This window comes from Periplaneta americana, chromosome 3 (genome assembly GCF_040183065.1).
Source record: "Periplaneta americana isolate PAMFEO1 chromosome 3, P.americana_PAMFEO1_priV1, whole genome shotgun sequence".
NCBI lineage: Eukaryota > Metazoa > Arthropoda > Insecta > Blattodea > Blattidae > Periplaneta > Periplaneta americana.
In genome coordinates this window covers 51,756,587-51,773,102 of record NC_091119.1, presented here as the reverse complement: position 1 = coordinate 51,773,102, position 16,516 = coordinate 51,756,587, and the positions used below count along the sequence as shown (strand labels likewise).

Here is a 16,516-nt window from a genome sequence, read left to right as displayed (position 1 = left end):
TGGTTCCAGTGAAACAACTTTTAGAGAGGATTGTAAAGCCCATGTGCATATCAAAAAGTACATTATAAATATAAGTATTTAGAATAAAAGAAAAATGAAAAGAAACTTAAAAGTCCCTAAAAAAATGCTAACATAACTGTACTGTAACTGACATCATTCAATTCCAAGAGGCTTTGAATTAATTGGGGCACTGAACAAAGGATTCATCTTCTAAAATTCAGAGTTTACCATGGAACATAATTGTAAGAAAATGTTTTAAATACAACTATTTTCTCTGTGAAAACTGAGAACTGGATGAAGGGCCTTCAAGCATATGAAAGGTGTGGAATACTTTTATTGAGAACAGGACAATTTCATTGACACCATGACAGATTTGTGGTATCTCAAGAAAGTGATGATGATGACTACAAATGCAACAATGATGATGGTAGTAACTACAATGAAGACAATCCAGTCTGCTGAGTTAGCTCTATGGTATGCTGTCTGTCTCCAGACTAGCCAGGCAGGGGTTCGATTCTCAGTATGTAAAATTTTTACCTCAGAACTGGGAGAAGTGGCAGTGCACAACTTATAATCACTAGATTGTGGACCTGGGTTAAATCCCAGAACTCTCCGGAGTGCATATGAAGAGAAGACATAATATGTCACTGTTAATAGTTATTTGTTTGTTGGATGGGGATGATAAGCCTGTACACTCACCCTAGTACATGACATAACTCTTCACAAATACATATCATGCATAGCGTTGCCCCTGAAATGGTGTGCAACTTGAAAATGGGTCAAAGTCCTGCCATCTATCCGCAACCCAAACCACACAAGTCAAGTGGGTAGGCATTGGATACATACAATGAAGACAATCCTGAAACATGTACTTCAGATATCCCTTAAAGTATGTTTTCTTTACATTAAAGTTCTTCTAGGTATGATTTTCTTCTTTGGTAATAAACCTTTCCCTCTTTAAGATATTTGTTATGCTTTCTTTGACCTATTTTCACATTTTTCAGGTGTAATTAATATTTAAGTGCTAAGTGTTAAAAAAAAATAATAAAGAGTATTTAAAACATCTTTATTTTAATGTTCTGCCTTGAAGAAAGGAGGCAACAGATTTTGGCAGGAACCTTTCCTCTGCAGGAAAAAAAAATGCATGCAATTATGACCTTAAAAATGCATTCTAATAAATATCAATGAATCACATCTCCTGTAACAGTACAGAAGCTGAAGTAAAAGTAGTACCAACTAAAATCATACCACCACATGAGTCTTACTCCTCAAAATAGTTCTGTATCGTGAAAAAATACCTTCCACCTCATACTGCGTCACTAGTGTGTATCTAAACGACATCAAGCATTCTACAGAGAGACAGACAAGTCTCAAGTTTCAGAATCTCTCCCATTTCTTACATTTCTTGGTAACCACAAACTTTTAAATTATCTTATTTGGGAGAAACTAATCAATCTACTTAATAAAAAAACAATGGAGAGTATTCTATTCAACCTTATGCATGGTGTTCCAATGCTGGTTTCGTAATAAACATGGGGATTCCCACATTCCATCGCCCTTCAGCCGCCTGCTTGTGTTCATGTGATGGTAAATATGACTAAGATCAATGTTTTAAAATAACGAGAGAGTACTGCAAATTGAGCTTTCAGGTATAACTCCCTATAAAGTTGATTTGAATAATTTCAAGGGAAAAATTGTTCCGGGGCCAGGTATCGAACCCAGGACCTTTGGTTAAACGTACCAATGCTCTACCAACTGAGCTACCTGGGAACGCTACCGTTAACGAACAGTGACATCTATTATGCAAATGTATTTGCATAATACACGTCATTGTTCGTTAACAGAAAACCACAATTTAAGTCACACAGAGTTAAGTGTGCACTCAATGTTGGTTGCTTGACGGTTGTCAGCCCACTTTGAGGTCTGTGGATACAGAGGGAAAAATTGGATCGGTGTCTGGTAGAGTTCCCGGGTAGCTCAGTTGGTAGAGCGTTGGTACATTTAACTAAAGGTCCTGGGTTCGATACCCGGCCCGAACAATTTTTCGCTTGAAATTATTCACGAGAGAATACTATTTAAAATGCAGTATAGATGTTAACACACTGAAAAATATTATGTATTTTTGCGAAATTCTAAAATATGGAGTTATATCCAACATAAGATCATGTTTCAATAACTTAGAAACTGATAATCCATACTACATATAATAACTGCATACTCTAGATTCCAAAACCTCTAAAGACCATTTTATTCAGAATTGAGTTATGCCCACATATTGCTTGCTAATAATAAATTCTAATGATTTATATAGTTTTAATACAAAAAAAACACTGAATTTAAAGCAAAAGGTTTGTTAAAAGTCACTGTTAAGTTGAAAAATCTATTTGCCACCAATCACTGTCAAAATCCTTTAATTTGTGAAAGTGGAATAGAGGATTTTGAATCTATAGGATTCAACTTATCTGCTGATGTAAAATCTTGGAAATCTCCGAACTTCCAGGCCCTAGTTATGAGACAATTATATATATTAGTCAAGAAGCTTGTTTGTCCCGTGTCACATTCAAGAAATACAGGGTGAACCGTAAGTAATGTCATTAATTTTAGGGGGTTATTCTTTGAGATATTTCAAACCAAAAAGTTTAATACAATTTTGCTCGGTTTTTGCTAGCCTACTTTTTCGAAATAAAATATATTTTATATGAAACATTTCAAAGCATGTTTAATTGTTTTAATTTCCAATATGCTCAGTCAATTTAAGAGAGCAGTATATTAGGACAATAAGTGAGTAAAAGAATTTCAGTTTTGTCCTTTAAATGTGCAGAAATTTGATCCTGTTATGTAACATTTTAAAATTCCTTTTCAAAACTAAAAGTTACATTTGTTCAGATCAAATTTCTGCACATTTAAAAGACAAAACCAAAAATTCTTTGAATCATTTATTGTAATAATTAGGGAGTGGGTTTTTATGTGCTAAAATTTTAAATATATATATTTTTTATGTGCTAAAAAGTATGAAAATATTTGCTAAAAATAAAAAAAATATTTCTTTTAAATATGATAAAAATACCTTACAAAACTTAGCTTGGAAAAAAAAATGTTACTAGGTACTCACCAACCACACTTGAGTCAACAAAGGTCATCTCCAAATTCTCCATCACAAATGCTTCCGATTATCTCTGAACAACGACTTATACTGTGAAAACGATCTTTCCACATCACAGGACATCAGATGTGCATATTTAACACCGTCAATTTCACTACAGGCACACCCTCCAATACTTGAGCAATTTTATACATGTTTTTATATCCACTGTTTTTCCCAAACACATTCTGGAATTTGTCCCTTAGTACTTGTACTTCTGAACTTGTTAGCGAGTCTAGTTTAATTTTCAAGGCACACACCTCCCTGTTTCACACAACAGGTTTTTGGATGTTTCGAGTTTTTTTATGGTGTCACACAAAAAGCTTAGATTTGCTAATAGGAAAGCCAAATCGTTTTTTAAACAACCATCTTTCAGTATATCTTGAACGATATCGATTGACGAAGCCCGATAACAGGGAATCACAAGACATATTGCCTTACTTGATGGACATGAGCGAGAGGTGAGAGATTTGTTTAAATTAAATAATATTCATACCTGAGCTCTTATCTGTTGTGTTTCACAAACAAAGCATGGAATGAAATCATCTTCAGCAACAATAAACATTCCTAATTATGTGTTGCAAGATCTCTCCTCCTTGTCCATGTTAATTTATTCTCTAATAATAACACTGATATGCTGCCTAGCAGTTCTCAGAACTTGAGGCGATACTATTACGAAAATGGATCACGGATACACCACACAGCTTAGAAACACCAAGCAACCAAGAATTCTTAAAAAGATAACGTACTTCTGAGTGATATAATTGATTTAGTTTTAAAATATTTAAAAGTTCTTGTAAAAATTTATTTAAGTAAAAAAAACTCCAAGATTTATGTGTTTATAACAGATTTCCTGAAAATATGTATTTACATAATTTTTTTGTGAAAATATGTGTTTTTATGTGAAATAAAATTCGGGTTTTAAACTTGAAACTTCATGTTCGGAATTTTTAACTTTGTTAATTGTGTTTTATCACATACAAAAATAATATTTAATTACATAGGAATCTGCTCCTTAGTCATAATACACTGCTGTCTCAAACTGACTGAGCATATTGAGAATTAAATCAATGACTTTTCTAAAACATGCTATCAAATGTTTCATATAAATCAATTTTTACCTCGAAAAAAAAAGCAAAAATGTGCAAAATTGTATTAAACTTTTTTATTTGAAATATCTCAAAGAATAACCCCTTGAAATTAATAACTTTACTTGCAGTTCACTCTGTATTCTTAGACTTCCTGCAAAGCACTACTGTACACAGCTATTTCAAAGAACTACTCACCTCACTGAGAGCTGCTTCATCAAAAATCAACTCATTTGAGTCAAATTCATCAATAACTTGTGATTCTGTAGGTTCGGCAGCCTCAGTTGGGGGAGAATAGTCAACAACAATGTCTTCTGAGTCATGATCAGCTACACCATTCTGAAACATGCATAGAAATCAGCATGAACTTATTGTCTGCATACAAGCACAAGTTGGAGGAAGGGAGAAGAAAACCCTACCTGACTATAATATGCTACACGCAAATATGTTGTTGTTGTTGTTATCTAATGCCGGGCTTTTGCAACGAAGCCATTAGCATTCTTGCTCTCCAATATTTCTCTGTGGTGGATCCATCAGGTAGAACTTCACAGGTTTGTAGATGATCTTCAGTCATTTCTTCTTCTTTGTTGCATAGAGGGCAATTTGGATTTGTGTAAATTCCTATTTTATTCAAGTGTTTGGCCAAATAATCGTGTTCTGTAAGCAGTCTGAATTTTGCTACTGCAGATTTACGTGGGATTTCTGGAATAATTCCTGTTTTTTTTTATAAAATGCTCCATTTTTTTATCTTTGGCATTGGTACATAGTGCTTGGTTTTGCTTGAGTTTATATTTATTTTTAATTAGTCTTTTGATGGATGTAAAAGGTAGGCTTGTATTTGTATTCTGAATTAAATTGGATCCTTTTTTGGCAAGAAAGTCAGCAGTTTCATTTCCAGCAATTCCGCAATGTGCAGGTATCCATTGCAATTGAATTCTTTTCTGTAGTTTTTGAAGTTGTTGGATCATTTTGTGACATTCTTTAATTTGGACTGACATCATTTTATATGAATTTATTGCATATAATGCTGCTTTAGAATCAGAGAGAATGACAGCATTTTGAAATTTATCTATTCTGTACAGTAGGTGTTGGAGTGAGATATGAATAGCCATTATTTCCGCATCAAAATTTGTTGTATGGTATCCTGCTTCACGCAAATATTTAACTAGCAAAACTTCAATAACTTCGTTCCTTAATAAATGAAAGATATTCGTCAGAAATAATGTAGAGAAAAACATATGTGATTTGATTATAATTGACTTAGAAATATTGTATTATTACATCTTTATTTATTTTTCGGCATAGAATAATTGCACTGCAATTAATAATGAATTCCATCATGACACGGCTCCAGCATAATGGAATTTAAATGTAATAAACGAACACAATTTTTCGCTATCTACTGAAATCCTTGTAAAGAAGATTTGATCTCCACAATATTGCCATGTAATGGTGACAAACATGTTAAAACATACTAAAATTTTCTCTGGTTCACTCAGGTGTAATAACAAATGGGTTTACAACAAGGAATGCTAATCCTAATAACGAAGTACTCTTTCTTAAGAGTAGTGGCTACACCAGGCTCAGCCCAGAGACTATTTGGATTTAGAATATTCACAATGAAAAGTAGAAATAATTCTGTATATATAATAAACTAATTTCTCTGAGCCACAATTGTATGGGGACATATAGGCAGCACATTTCATTTATCTTATCTTAAGCAAGAAACAACATTAAAAGCAAATCTTTTGAGCTGTTTCTAAGTTCGCCATTTTGTATTTTTCATTTCAAACAATGATATATTAATTTTTTACTAAAATTATTGTACCGATATTTCATGTGTATTATTCTCAAACAAACTCGTAAATATTGAATATAAACAAAATCCATAGAAGTGTTTAGGATAAATATCACTGAATACAGATGGACGAATGACGTACACACAGATGGCAGGCTTAAAACCATTTTTCGGTATCAGTGATGGTGAAAACATTTACGTGAAAATCTCGAAATTTATTTTTTGCAGTATCACAATATTTTGTCTAAAAAGAAAGTCAGAGAAAGTAAAAGGAGTAAAAATGATTTTCATAACAATGACTTATGACAAACCTGAACACAAATGGTAGTTCCAGATATAAAAAAGAGGTAGGCATAGAACAGTGGTATTCAATCTATTGTACACATACCTGGGTACGTGGGTTGGTTGTCTCAAGGGTACATATCCCAACTAGGTATGTAAAAATGCTGATATCTATGGTTGGACACAATGATCCAGAATACAAAAACACAATTTCATTTGCAGAGAGAATGCAAAGCAAGGATAAACTTAAAAATAAAGTACAATTTGATTTGCTGAAAAATGTACAATAAATAATAATTGAAATGGATTAAATAATATTATATAGTAGCCAAATGACAGTTGTGAGCAGTATGGGATGAAGATAAATGCAAATAAGACGAAGACCATGGTCATAGGAAGAAAAATAAAGTAGGTAAACTTGCGAGTTCTAAATGAAGCAGTAGAGCAAATGGACAGCTTGTGTACTATAAGCAGTAACATAAGCTGCTGCCAGGAAGTCCAAAGGAGAATAGCAATGGCAAAGGAAGCTTTTAATAGAAAAACGAGCATCTTCTGCAGATCTCTGGAAAAAGAACCAAGGAAAGAGATTAGTGAAGTGCTTTGTGTGGTGTGGCATTGTATGGGACAGAAACATGGACATTACAACGAAGTGAAGACAAGTAATTAGAAGCATTTCAAATGTGAATATGGAGAAGAATGGAATGTGTGAAGTGGACAGACAGAATAAGAAATGAAGCTGTGTTGGAAAGAGTGGGTGAAGAAAGAATACTGCTGCAACTGGTCAGGAAGAGGAAAAGGAATTGGTTGGGTCACTGGCTGAGAAGAAACTCCTACTAAAGGATGCAATGGAAGGAATGGTGAACAGGAGAAGAGTTCGGGGAAGAAGGAGATGGATGATAGACGACATTAAGATATATGAATCATATGTCTCTGCATAAAAAAGTCTGAACATAGGAAAGATTGAAGAATGCTCGATTTGCAGTGAAAGACCTGCCCTTGGGCAGAACATTATGAATGAATGTAGTGTTATACAAGTGATTGTGTAAAATGGACAATGAATCTCTCAATATCATTACACAAATTTTGTTGATGTCCTATTGGAGAATTTAAGAGAAAGGAGAATGGTTTTGTTAACTTAAATGAAGTTCCCCCAGCACCAAAGAGAAGTCCTTTTACTTCCCATGTATTAATATTCATTTTGATCTCTCACTACAGTGAAGAAACATGAATTGTAAATAGACTTCTTTTCGTCATTAACATTATTGGCGTGTTGATCACTCTTCTCAAACCAGAAAGTGGGGTCAAGAATGAGGCTTCTTTGATTCTGACGATTGACGGCTATTATGTCTGCTCTTCTGGTTGACCCATCCTGAACCAAGCAGTGCACTTCTTCGTAAACCTCCCACTTTGCCTTTCGAAGAGTAGTGCAATGAAGCTTCTCACTTTATGGTGGTGATTGGTCCTCAGTAATTCTCTTTTAGGACAACAACTCAAAACATGCCCTACTTCACTGCAATCTGGAGGCAACAATTTTGATCTTGAAAGGAACGATCTAGTACAGATCATACTGCTGCGATGTTTGTGGAAATCTTTATGGCATTGGTCCACTATCTGAGGAAACTTTATTGTGGATTTTATTAGTAACAACAATGTAATTTATTCGTCACAACAATAATTCCTTTCTACAATTCAACTTAAACGCTCTCGTCAACAATTGGATCTTCACTCAACACAGTATTCGTTATAGCACTCCACCGACGACAATGACAATTTACTTGGACTATTACGCACAACAATGAACTGTTAATCTTAACTAATATTTACAAAGCACTATTTACCAATCAGAACTACCAGTTCTCAGTTCACAGTTCTTCTATCTCAGTCACTCGAGTTCACAGTATCTCGAACCACAGACCTTCAGAGACAGTTCACTGTACTCGAACTCGGGTCCCTCCAACTGCGGTCCACTGCACTCGAACTCAGGTCCCTCCAACTGCGGTCCACTGCACTCGAACTCAGGCCTTCGGATGCTGACGCAGATGCGGACGCACACTCGAGTCGAACTCCGGCACACAAGTCTGGCTTGCTTGCTCTGGCTTACTCACTGACTGAATAACTGAAAACTCTGAAACTGCTGTCGTTCCTTCGCGACCGTAATTTATAACTACAGCGACGTAGCCTCGAAAATTCGCGAGTCTTCCACTTCGACGGATTTCTGGAATAGTCGGGAAGGTCGTTCCACATTCACTGCGTTAAGTAGCAGCTGAGCGCGCAGCCTCCCCCCGAGTGTAGGCCCCTTTCCCCGTGAAGCCCGCGCGCCATCCCAAAGTGCTCCGCGCGATCTTCTCTCTTGCGGGACGCTGGTCGTGAGTTCGATTCTCACGTCGCTGTCACATTGCCCCCTCCTTAGGGCTGCTCGTCCCGGGCAGTCCCTTGGTAGGCTGCTAATCGGTCCAGATGCACCACCATCATCTTCCCTCGAGGTTGTCGCTGGATGCAGTACACCACGTCGTTGATCCGGGTCACCACGCGGTATGGTCCATCCCAGGCACGCTGCAGCTTTGGTGATTTCCCTTTGGTCCTGGTAGGTCGATACAGCCACACCAGGTCGCCCTCCTGGAATCCTGCAGAGTTGGCTAATCTGTCGTAGCGCACCTTCATCCTGTCGCTGGCCATCTTGAGGTGCTCTCTGGCCAGTTGGTGAACTCCATTCAACTTCTCGGTGAGTTCTGCCACATAGTCAGTCGCTGGCTGGTCGGCGCTGGGTGGCGTGCCAAACAGCAGATCACAGGGCAGGCGCAGCTCTCTCCCGAAGACCATGTTTGCCGGTGTCATCCCTGTTGTATCGTGGACCGAAGCTCTGTAGGCCAAGAGGAACAGTGGAACTCTGGCATCCCAGTCTCGTTGATGGTTGGACACCACCTTCCGCAGGTGCTCCTCCACGGTTTTGATGTATCGTTCCACCATGCCATCGGACTGTGGGTGGAGGGGAGTGGTCCTGGTTTTATGCACCCCCAGACGCTCGAGCAATTCTCCCATCAGGTTGGATTCGAAGTTGCGCCCCTGATCGCTATGCAATTCCCGGGGCACCCCGAATCGGCAGATGAAGTTGTCAAGCAGCGCGTCGGCCACCGTCGAAGCCTCTTGGTTGGGAATCGCGTACACCTCTGGCCATTTTGTGAAGTAATCCATGGCGACTAGCAGGTAGCGGTTCCCGCGATCCGTGACCGGGAACGGCCCAGCAACGTCGATGGCGATCCTCTCAAAAGGAGCTCCCACGTTGTACTGCTGCATGGCTCCCCTGCTGCGGGTCCTTGGTCCGCGACTGGCTGCACAGGTGTCGCATCTTCGGCACCATTGTTCCGTGTCGGTTCTCTGATGCAACCAATAGAACCTCTGCCTTAACTTGTTCAGCGTCCTGTTGGCTCCCAGGTGGCCTCCAGTCACTCCAGCATGAGTCTCCTCCAGCACTTCCTTCACCTTGCTCCTGGGCAGGACAAGTTGTTCTATGTGGGTCCTTCCATCGGCCGACTCCCAAATCCTCTTCAGGATACCGTCCTTGACAGTGAAGGATTCCCACTAGGCCCAGTAGCTCTTGTAAGTGGTGCTACGGTTTGCGATGTCGGCCCATACTGGTCTCTGGCCGGACTCCACATCACGTAGTAGCTGTCCAATGTTTGGGTCCTCCAGCTGCTCCCTCCTTATGGCGGCGTTATCCCATCCTGGGCTCGGCTGGGCGGCAATTGCTCGGACTTCGTGGGTGCCATCCCGCTCTTCTACTTTCAGGCAGTGTTTACAGCCATCCGGGCACGGGCGTCGTGATAAGGCATCAGCGTTGGAATGTTTCTTCCCTTGTCGGTGTTCGGAGGTGAAGTTGTACTCCTGCAGTTGTTGAACCCAACGGGCGGTCTGCCCCTCCAGATTCTTGAAGCCTAATAGCCAGGTGAGTGCAGAATGGTCTGTCCTCAGATGGAATTCCTGGCCATACAAATATTTGTGGAAGTGCTTCAGGGCTTCCACAATGGCAAGAAGTTCTCTACGCGTCACACAGTAGTTTCTCTCAGCCTTGGATAGTGTTCGGCTGAAGTAGGCAATCACCCTCTCTTGCCCGTCCTGTTCCTGAGAGAGTACTCCGCCGATGCCTACGTTGCTAGCGTCCGTGTCGAGCGTGAACTTCCTTCCAGGGATGGGATATCCCAGTACAGGAGCAGTGAAGAGCGCTTCTTTCAGCGACTGGAAGGATGATTCCGCCTCGTCTGTCCACTGGAATTGCCGTTTCTCCTCGGTCAGCTGGGTTAGAGGCTTAGCGATGTTGGCGTACCCAGCTACGAACCTTCTGTAATAAGTACAGAGGCCGAGAAAGCGAAACAACTCCTGCTTGTCACTCGGTCTCGGCCATCCTCTGACGGCTTGTAGCTTCTCCGGGTCCGTGGCCACTCCGTTGGTCCCTACTACGTGTCCCAAGTAGTTGACCTTCTTCTGGAATAGATGACATTTCTTCGGGTTCAACTTCAGTCTGGCTTGTCGCAGTCTCTCGAACACTTTTCTCAGGTTCAACAGCTGTTCGCCGAAAGTCTTGCCCACCACGATGACGTCATCAAGGTACAGCAAACAGGTGTCGTATGTCAGGCCTCTCATTACAGACTCCATTAGTCTCTGGAATGTAGCCGGGGCGTTGCAGAGGCCGAACGGCATAACGGTGAACTGCCATAGTCCCTGGCCTGTAGAGAATGCCGTTTTCTCCTTGTCCTCAGGATGTAGCGCCACCTGCCAGTATCCTGACTTGAGATCCAACGTCGAGAACCACTCTGCTCCGGTCAGGGTGTCCAAGGTGTCGTCAATTCGTGGGAGGGGAAAGCAGTCTTTCCTGGTGACGTCATTCAGTCTTCTGTAGTCCACGCAGAAACGCAGATCCCCATTCTTCTTCTTCACCAGCACTACAGGTGATGACCAAGGGCTGTCGGATTCCTCGATGACCCCTCTTGCTTTCATGCCCTCCAGTTGGCTGTCAATCTCCCTCTGTTTAGCTAGAGGGACGCGTCGAGGAGGTTGTCTGATTGGGCGAGCATTTCCGGTGTCAATGCGGTGCTGAACTTTCTCCGTTCTCCCGTAGTCATTTTCAGACAGACTGAACACGTCCTGAAACTCTGTCAGTAGATCGTGGACTTGTCTTCTTTCTCTTTTGCTTAAATTCGCCGGCAATTCTCGAGCCAGCTCTTTCAGTGATGGGTCTAGATCTGGGCATGGTCGGTGACACTCCTCGTTTTCTGCCAGCGACGTCACAGACACCACCGGCTCGACGTTACCTAGTACAGTTCCACTAGGCACCTCCTTGTCCCGATTGGTGACATTCAGGACCCTCACCGGTACCACCTTCTGATTCGGGAGTAGGGATCTGGCCACATAAACCCCATCTATCGGAGTTGTTTGCGAATCGAGGAGCAGGTTTCTCTTAGGTTGTCCGTCCAGTCTTGCCATCACCACCATCTCGCAGCCTGCTGGGATTGTCACTTGATTCTCCAAGGTGAGTCTGCTGGCCATGGGTTGGTCTTCGACGTCCCTCAGGAATACTTCATCCTGACCAAAACGGAGGATACGGCGCCGGACGTCCACCGTTGCATCGAAGATCCGCATGGCGTCGAGTCCCAGGATGACGTCTTCAGTGATGTTGGCGACAAACACCCACATCTCCAGTCTCCTCTTTCCCAAGGTCAAGTCCAGGAAAACCTCTTTTTGGATGGGCAGGTTCTCGCCTGAGGCAGTACGTAGCTCATACCGGCGCAGTGGCGTCCTCCCAGGTAGTCCACGCACGACTTCCAGTCTGGCGATAGTGAGCGACGCCCCGGTGTCTACCAGTACTCTGCATGGGCGGCCTCTTATCCATCCGTCAGCAATCAGCCCATCGTCGCATCTTCTGTTAACCGTCTTCAAGATCAGCCGAGGGGATGGTGATGACGGCGCCGACGTGCCCCTCATCGCATCGGCCCCTTTTAGTTTTCCTGTTTGTGACCAGATCAGTCACAGTCCCTCCTCAGGTGTCCAGGCTCGCCACAGGACCAGCAGGTAGGCAATCCTCGTCTTCGTCGCTCGGGTGATTTCGGTTGACGCTCCTCGACGTCGGCCGCCGCGACGCTCCTAATCAGGTGCGACGTCGAGACGTTCGCCGTCAACTTTGCTGCCTCCATCCTGAGGGCCGCCGCCAGAGCTGCGTTGATGGTGCGATGCTCTGCCAAGAGTAGCTGTTGCTTTATTTCCGGGTCTCGAACTCCGCTGCCGAAGGTGTAGGCCGCCTCTCCAGCAATGAAGTCATTAGGTAGGCCCCTAAGCGCATTATGGGCCAGTTGTTCCACCACCATCGCGAATTCTTGCAGGGACTCGCCTGACTGTTGGACCCTCGTTTTTAGTTGGGTCCTAAATGCTGCAGCAAGTTGATGGTCACCATAACGTCCCTCCAGGGCCGCCATTATCTCAGCGGCTGTCCCATCTTCTGGAACGCTGTGAAGAATCTCCGACGCCTGTCCTTGAAGCGCGGTCAGCAACTGAGTAGTCTTCTCCGCTGGGGTCCAGCCATTATGTGCTGCGGTGGCCTCGAACTGGCGACGGAATATCGCCCAAGATGTCGTACCGTCGAACTTCGGCGTCTTGACGTTGTGATGTCTGGCTGAAGGCGATGATTCCGCAGGGCCACTATATGGAGTCCTCAACTCTGTGGCCGCTTCTTGCATGGCACGTCGAACCTCCTCGGCAACTATCTGTTTTTGTTCTCTAGCCTGGCGATCCATCAACGTGAGTATGTGCTTGTTTTCTTCAGCATGTCTGTCCATCACCTCACTCGTCTTGTCCAGCAACTCGCTCGTCTGCTCTTGACGACGCTCGAGATCGCGGATTTTGCCGTCGAAATGGTCTACCTCCTGTCTCAATTCGGTTACTGTCTCGTTTATAGTTGTAAAATTCTTGTTTAGGTTGTCAAGATCGGCTTTGAGTTCGTCTTTCACGATGGCGACAATTCCATCTACGTGGGCTGAAACGCTTTCAATTTTCGTAGTGACGTCATCTTTCACTCCGCTTATGTCACTTTTCATCTCCGTTTTCACTTCACTTATGTCGCCTTTCACTTCACTTATGTCACTTTTCATCTCCGTTCTCACTTCACTTATATCGTTCTTGACCTCACTGATGTGCTTGTTCATTTCTGCTTTCATTTCTGCGATGGCTTGCAGGATCTGCTGTAGGTTCTCCATTGTCGATAATGTCCCGATTCTGACACCAGTGTGGATTTTATTAGTAACAACAATGTAATTTATTCATCACAACAATAATTCCTTTCTACAATTCAACTTAAACGCTCTCGTCAACAATTGGATCTTCACTCAACACAGTATTCGTTATAGCACTCCACCGACGACAATGACAATTTACTTGGACTATTACGCACAACAATGAACTGTTAATCTTAACTAATATTTACAAAGCACTATTTACCAATCAGAACTACCAGTTCTCAGTTCACAGTTCTTCTATCTCAGTCACTCGAGTTCACAGTATCTCGAACCACAGACCTTCAGAGACAGTTCACTGTACTCGAACTCGGTTCTTCTATCTCAGTCACTCGAGTTCACAGTATCTCGAACCACAGACCTTCAGAGACAGTTCACTGCACTCGAACTCAGGTCCCTCCAACTGCGGTCCACTGCACTCGAACTCAGGCCTTCGGATGCTGACGCAGATGCGGACGCACACTCGAGTCGAACTCCGGCACACAAGTCTGGCTTGCTTGCTCTGGCTTACTCACTGACTGAATAACTGAAAACTCTGAAACTGCTGTCGTTCCTTCGCGACCGTAATTTATAACTACAGCGACGTAGCCTCGAAAATTCGCCAGTCTTCCACTTCGACGGATTTCTGGAATAGTCGGGAAGGTCGTTCCACATTCACTGCGTTAAGTAGCAGCTGCGCGCGCAGCCTCCCCCCGAGTGTAGGCCCCTTTCCCCGTGAAGCCCGCGCGCCATCCCAAAGTGCTCCGCGCGATCTCTCTTGCGGGACGCTGGTCGTGAGTTCGATTCTCACGTCGCTGTCACATTATATTGTATTTCATTTTTGGTGCCTGATCAGGTATGGTAGTAACATCCTTAAGAATATTAATTCGTAATGAACTTGGTCAACCCGGTTCATTAATTGGAGATGATCAAATTTATAATGCAATTGTTACTGCTCACGCCTTATGATATCCCTCTTCTATTACTAATTCAAGAGTTTTTTTTATCTTTACTGTAAGTCACCACATCCAGATGGTATCAATTCTCAAACGATCTCCGCTGTAATTCAGATCTTAAACTTCGTCCTGTGCTTCTGCATTGTTGGGAATGTTTAATTGTGAAAGACCATCTTGTTTTTCAGTTTCAAGATTTCTGCAGAAATGAAGATGTCCGTCATTTATTTTTAGAAAACTTCTGGCAATGTTGTAGATGCATTTAAATAAAACAGGGCCATGAAGATTCTTCGGAATAATAATAATAATAATAATAATAATAATAATAATAATAATAATAATAATAATAACAATAATAATAATAATAATAATAATAATAATAATAATAATAATAACGATAATGATGATAACATATTTTTCATACATCAAACATAATTATTTATTTCTTATATACAGTAACTGCAATGCAATTTGGAGGTACAAAGGTAAAATAAAATGTATTTTGGGAGTATGCTAGCAAAAAAGACTGAATACCATTGGAACAGAGCATAGACAGATTAAGGATCACATTTCATACCTCTTCTAAATATTATGAATATAACCATAAATAATATAGTTAGGTTCTTGCTGCATTCTAACTCAGATGTTTACTAAGGTTCCCTGAAGTTAAAGTTATCAATCTGATTAATTTCATTGTGCTATAAGTATTCAGATAGTATTTATGCTTTCGATGCAACCTAACACAGGAGTGTGAGTGATACTGCAAGGGAAATAGTCATATCCACATATTCCTACTATGGGCTAAAGTAAAAGTGACCATCTTACATCTGTAGGTAACACGATATTGTCCTGCTCCTCTTCCTCTATCTCTTGCTTCGCAACTGTAGGAGTCTCCTTCTTGGGAGTTTTCTTTAATGCCAACTTAGTTCGCACAGAAGTAACTGGAGCCAGTGACCGCAAGTAATCTCTGAAAGGAATAAAATTGTTCAACAAATTGGCAGGACCATCCATGCACATATCTATGTAATAAGTGAAACAGAATAAGTGAAAGAATTATGTTAAGAGTAGTTATTGAAGTGAAGTCATTAAATTGCTATATTTATATCTGCTATTACAAATAAATGTCGCAAAAAGTATGAAAGAATTATTTACGTCTTTACAAAACACTTTTGCATTTGAAAGTGTAGAAACAAATACAGTGGTCAAGAAAGACTTATGGTACTTGGTCTAAAAAAAAATATATATATATATATATATATATATATATATATATATATATATATATATATATATATATATATAAGAAACATGTAGGCTATCTGCTGTTGCCCTGATTTGACGCTGTGCAGTAAAAAATTAATTGAATAAAAATGCACTATCCGCTCTAAATCATGAATCGATTAATTAACTTTTATACTCTGAAAAACAATGTGGCATCCAGCACTGCTACAAGGTAACACTAGCAATCTGGGTATAATCAAAAATTTTTTTTGGTCGACATTTCTATTGGATGTCAATGGAGTTGAAACTAATCTTTCCTAAGTTTTAACAGCTTTTTAGGTTAAGATTCGAGCGACGAAAAAAGTTTTCGAATCTCGAATCTTTTTCAAGATTTGCAGGATTCAAGGATTTGAATCTCCCATTCCTAGTACTATGGTAATTAAAGTACCAAAATAAAAATTTTAGTTCATGTTGTAGGAATTATCAAATATTCTTATCATTGCCCAAAATGATGCCTTATTTATGACTTATGAGCTGTCTTATAATACTGCAACTACATGCCATCCATTTTTGGAGGGTGAATTTATTAAATCTTGCATTATAAAAGTGGTGAAATAGCTGTCACCAATGGAGGTGGGAAAATTCGAAATGATAAATGTACACAGAAACACAGTTGCAAATTGTATAGTATATAGAAGATCTAGAAATAGATACTACATAACATCAACTTAAAATTTATGTTATCAGTTTATTAGTTTTTCTTTAGCTACTGATGA

General features: G+C 40.9%; 1 protein-coding gene across 1 annotated transcript in view; it reads right to left on the bottom strand.

The window, feature by feature from the left end:
- The window catches only part of LOC138696022 (DNA polymerase alpha catalytic subunit-like), a 110,631-nt gene that overhangs the window by 78,637 nt on the left and 15,478 nt on the right, over nt 1–16,516 (bottom strand). The window contains exons 5-6 of the mRNA XM_069820502.1: nt 15,345–15,486; nt 4,429–4,569 (exon numbers count right to left, since the gene is read on the bottom strand). Of these exons, the coding sequence (XP_069676603.1) occupies nt 4,429–4,569; nt 15,345–15,486 (283 nt within the window). The remainder of the gene's footprint in view (nt 1–4,428; nt 4,570–15,344; nt 15,487–16,516) is intronic.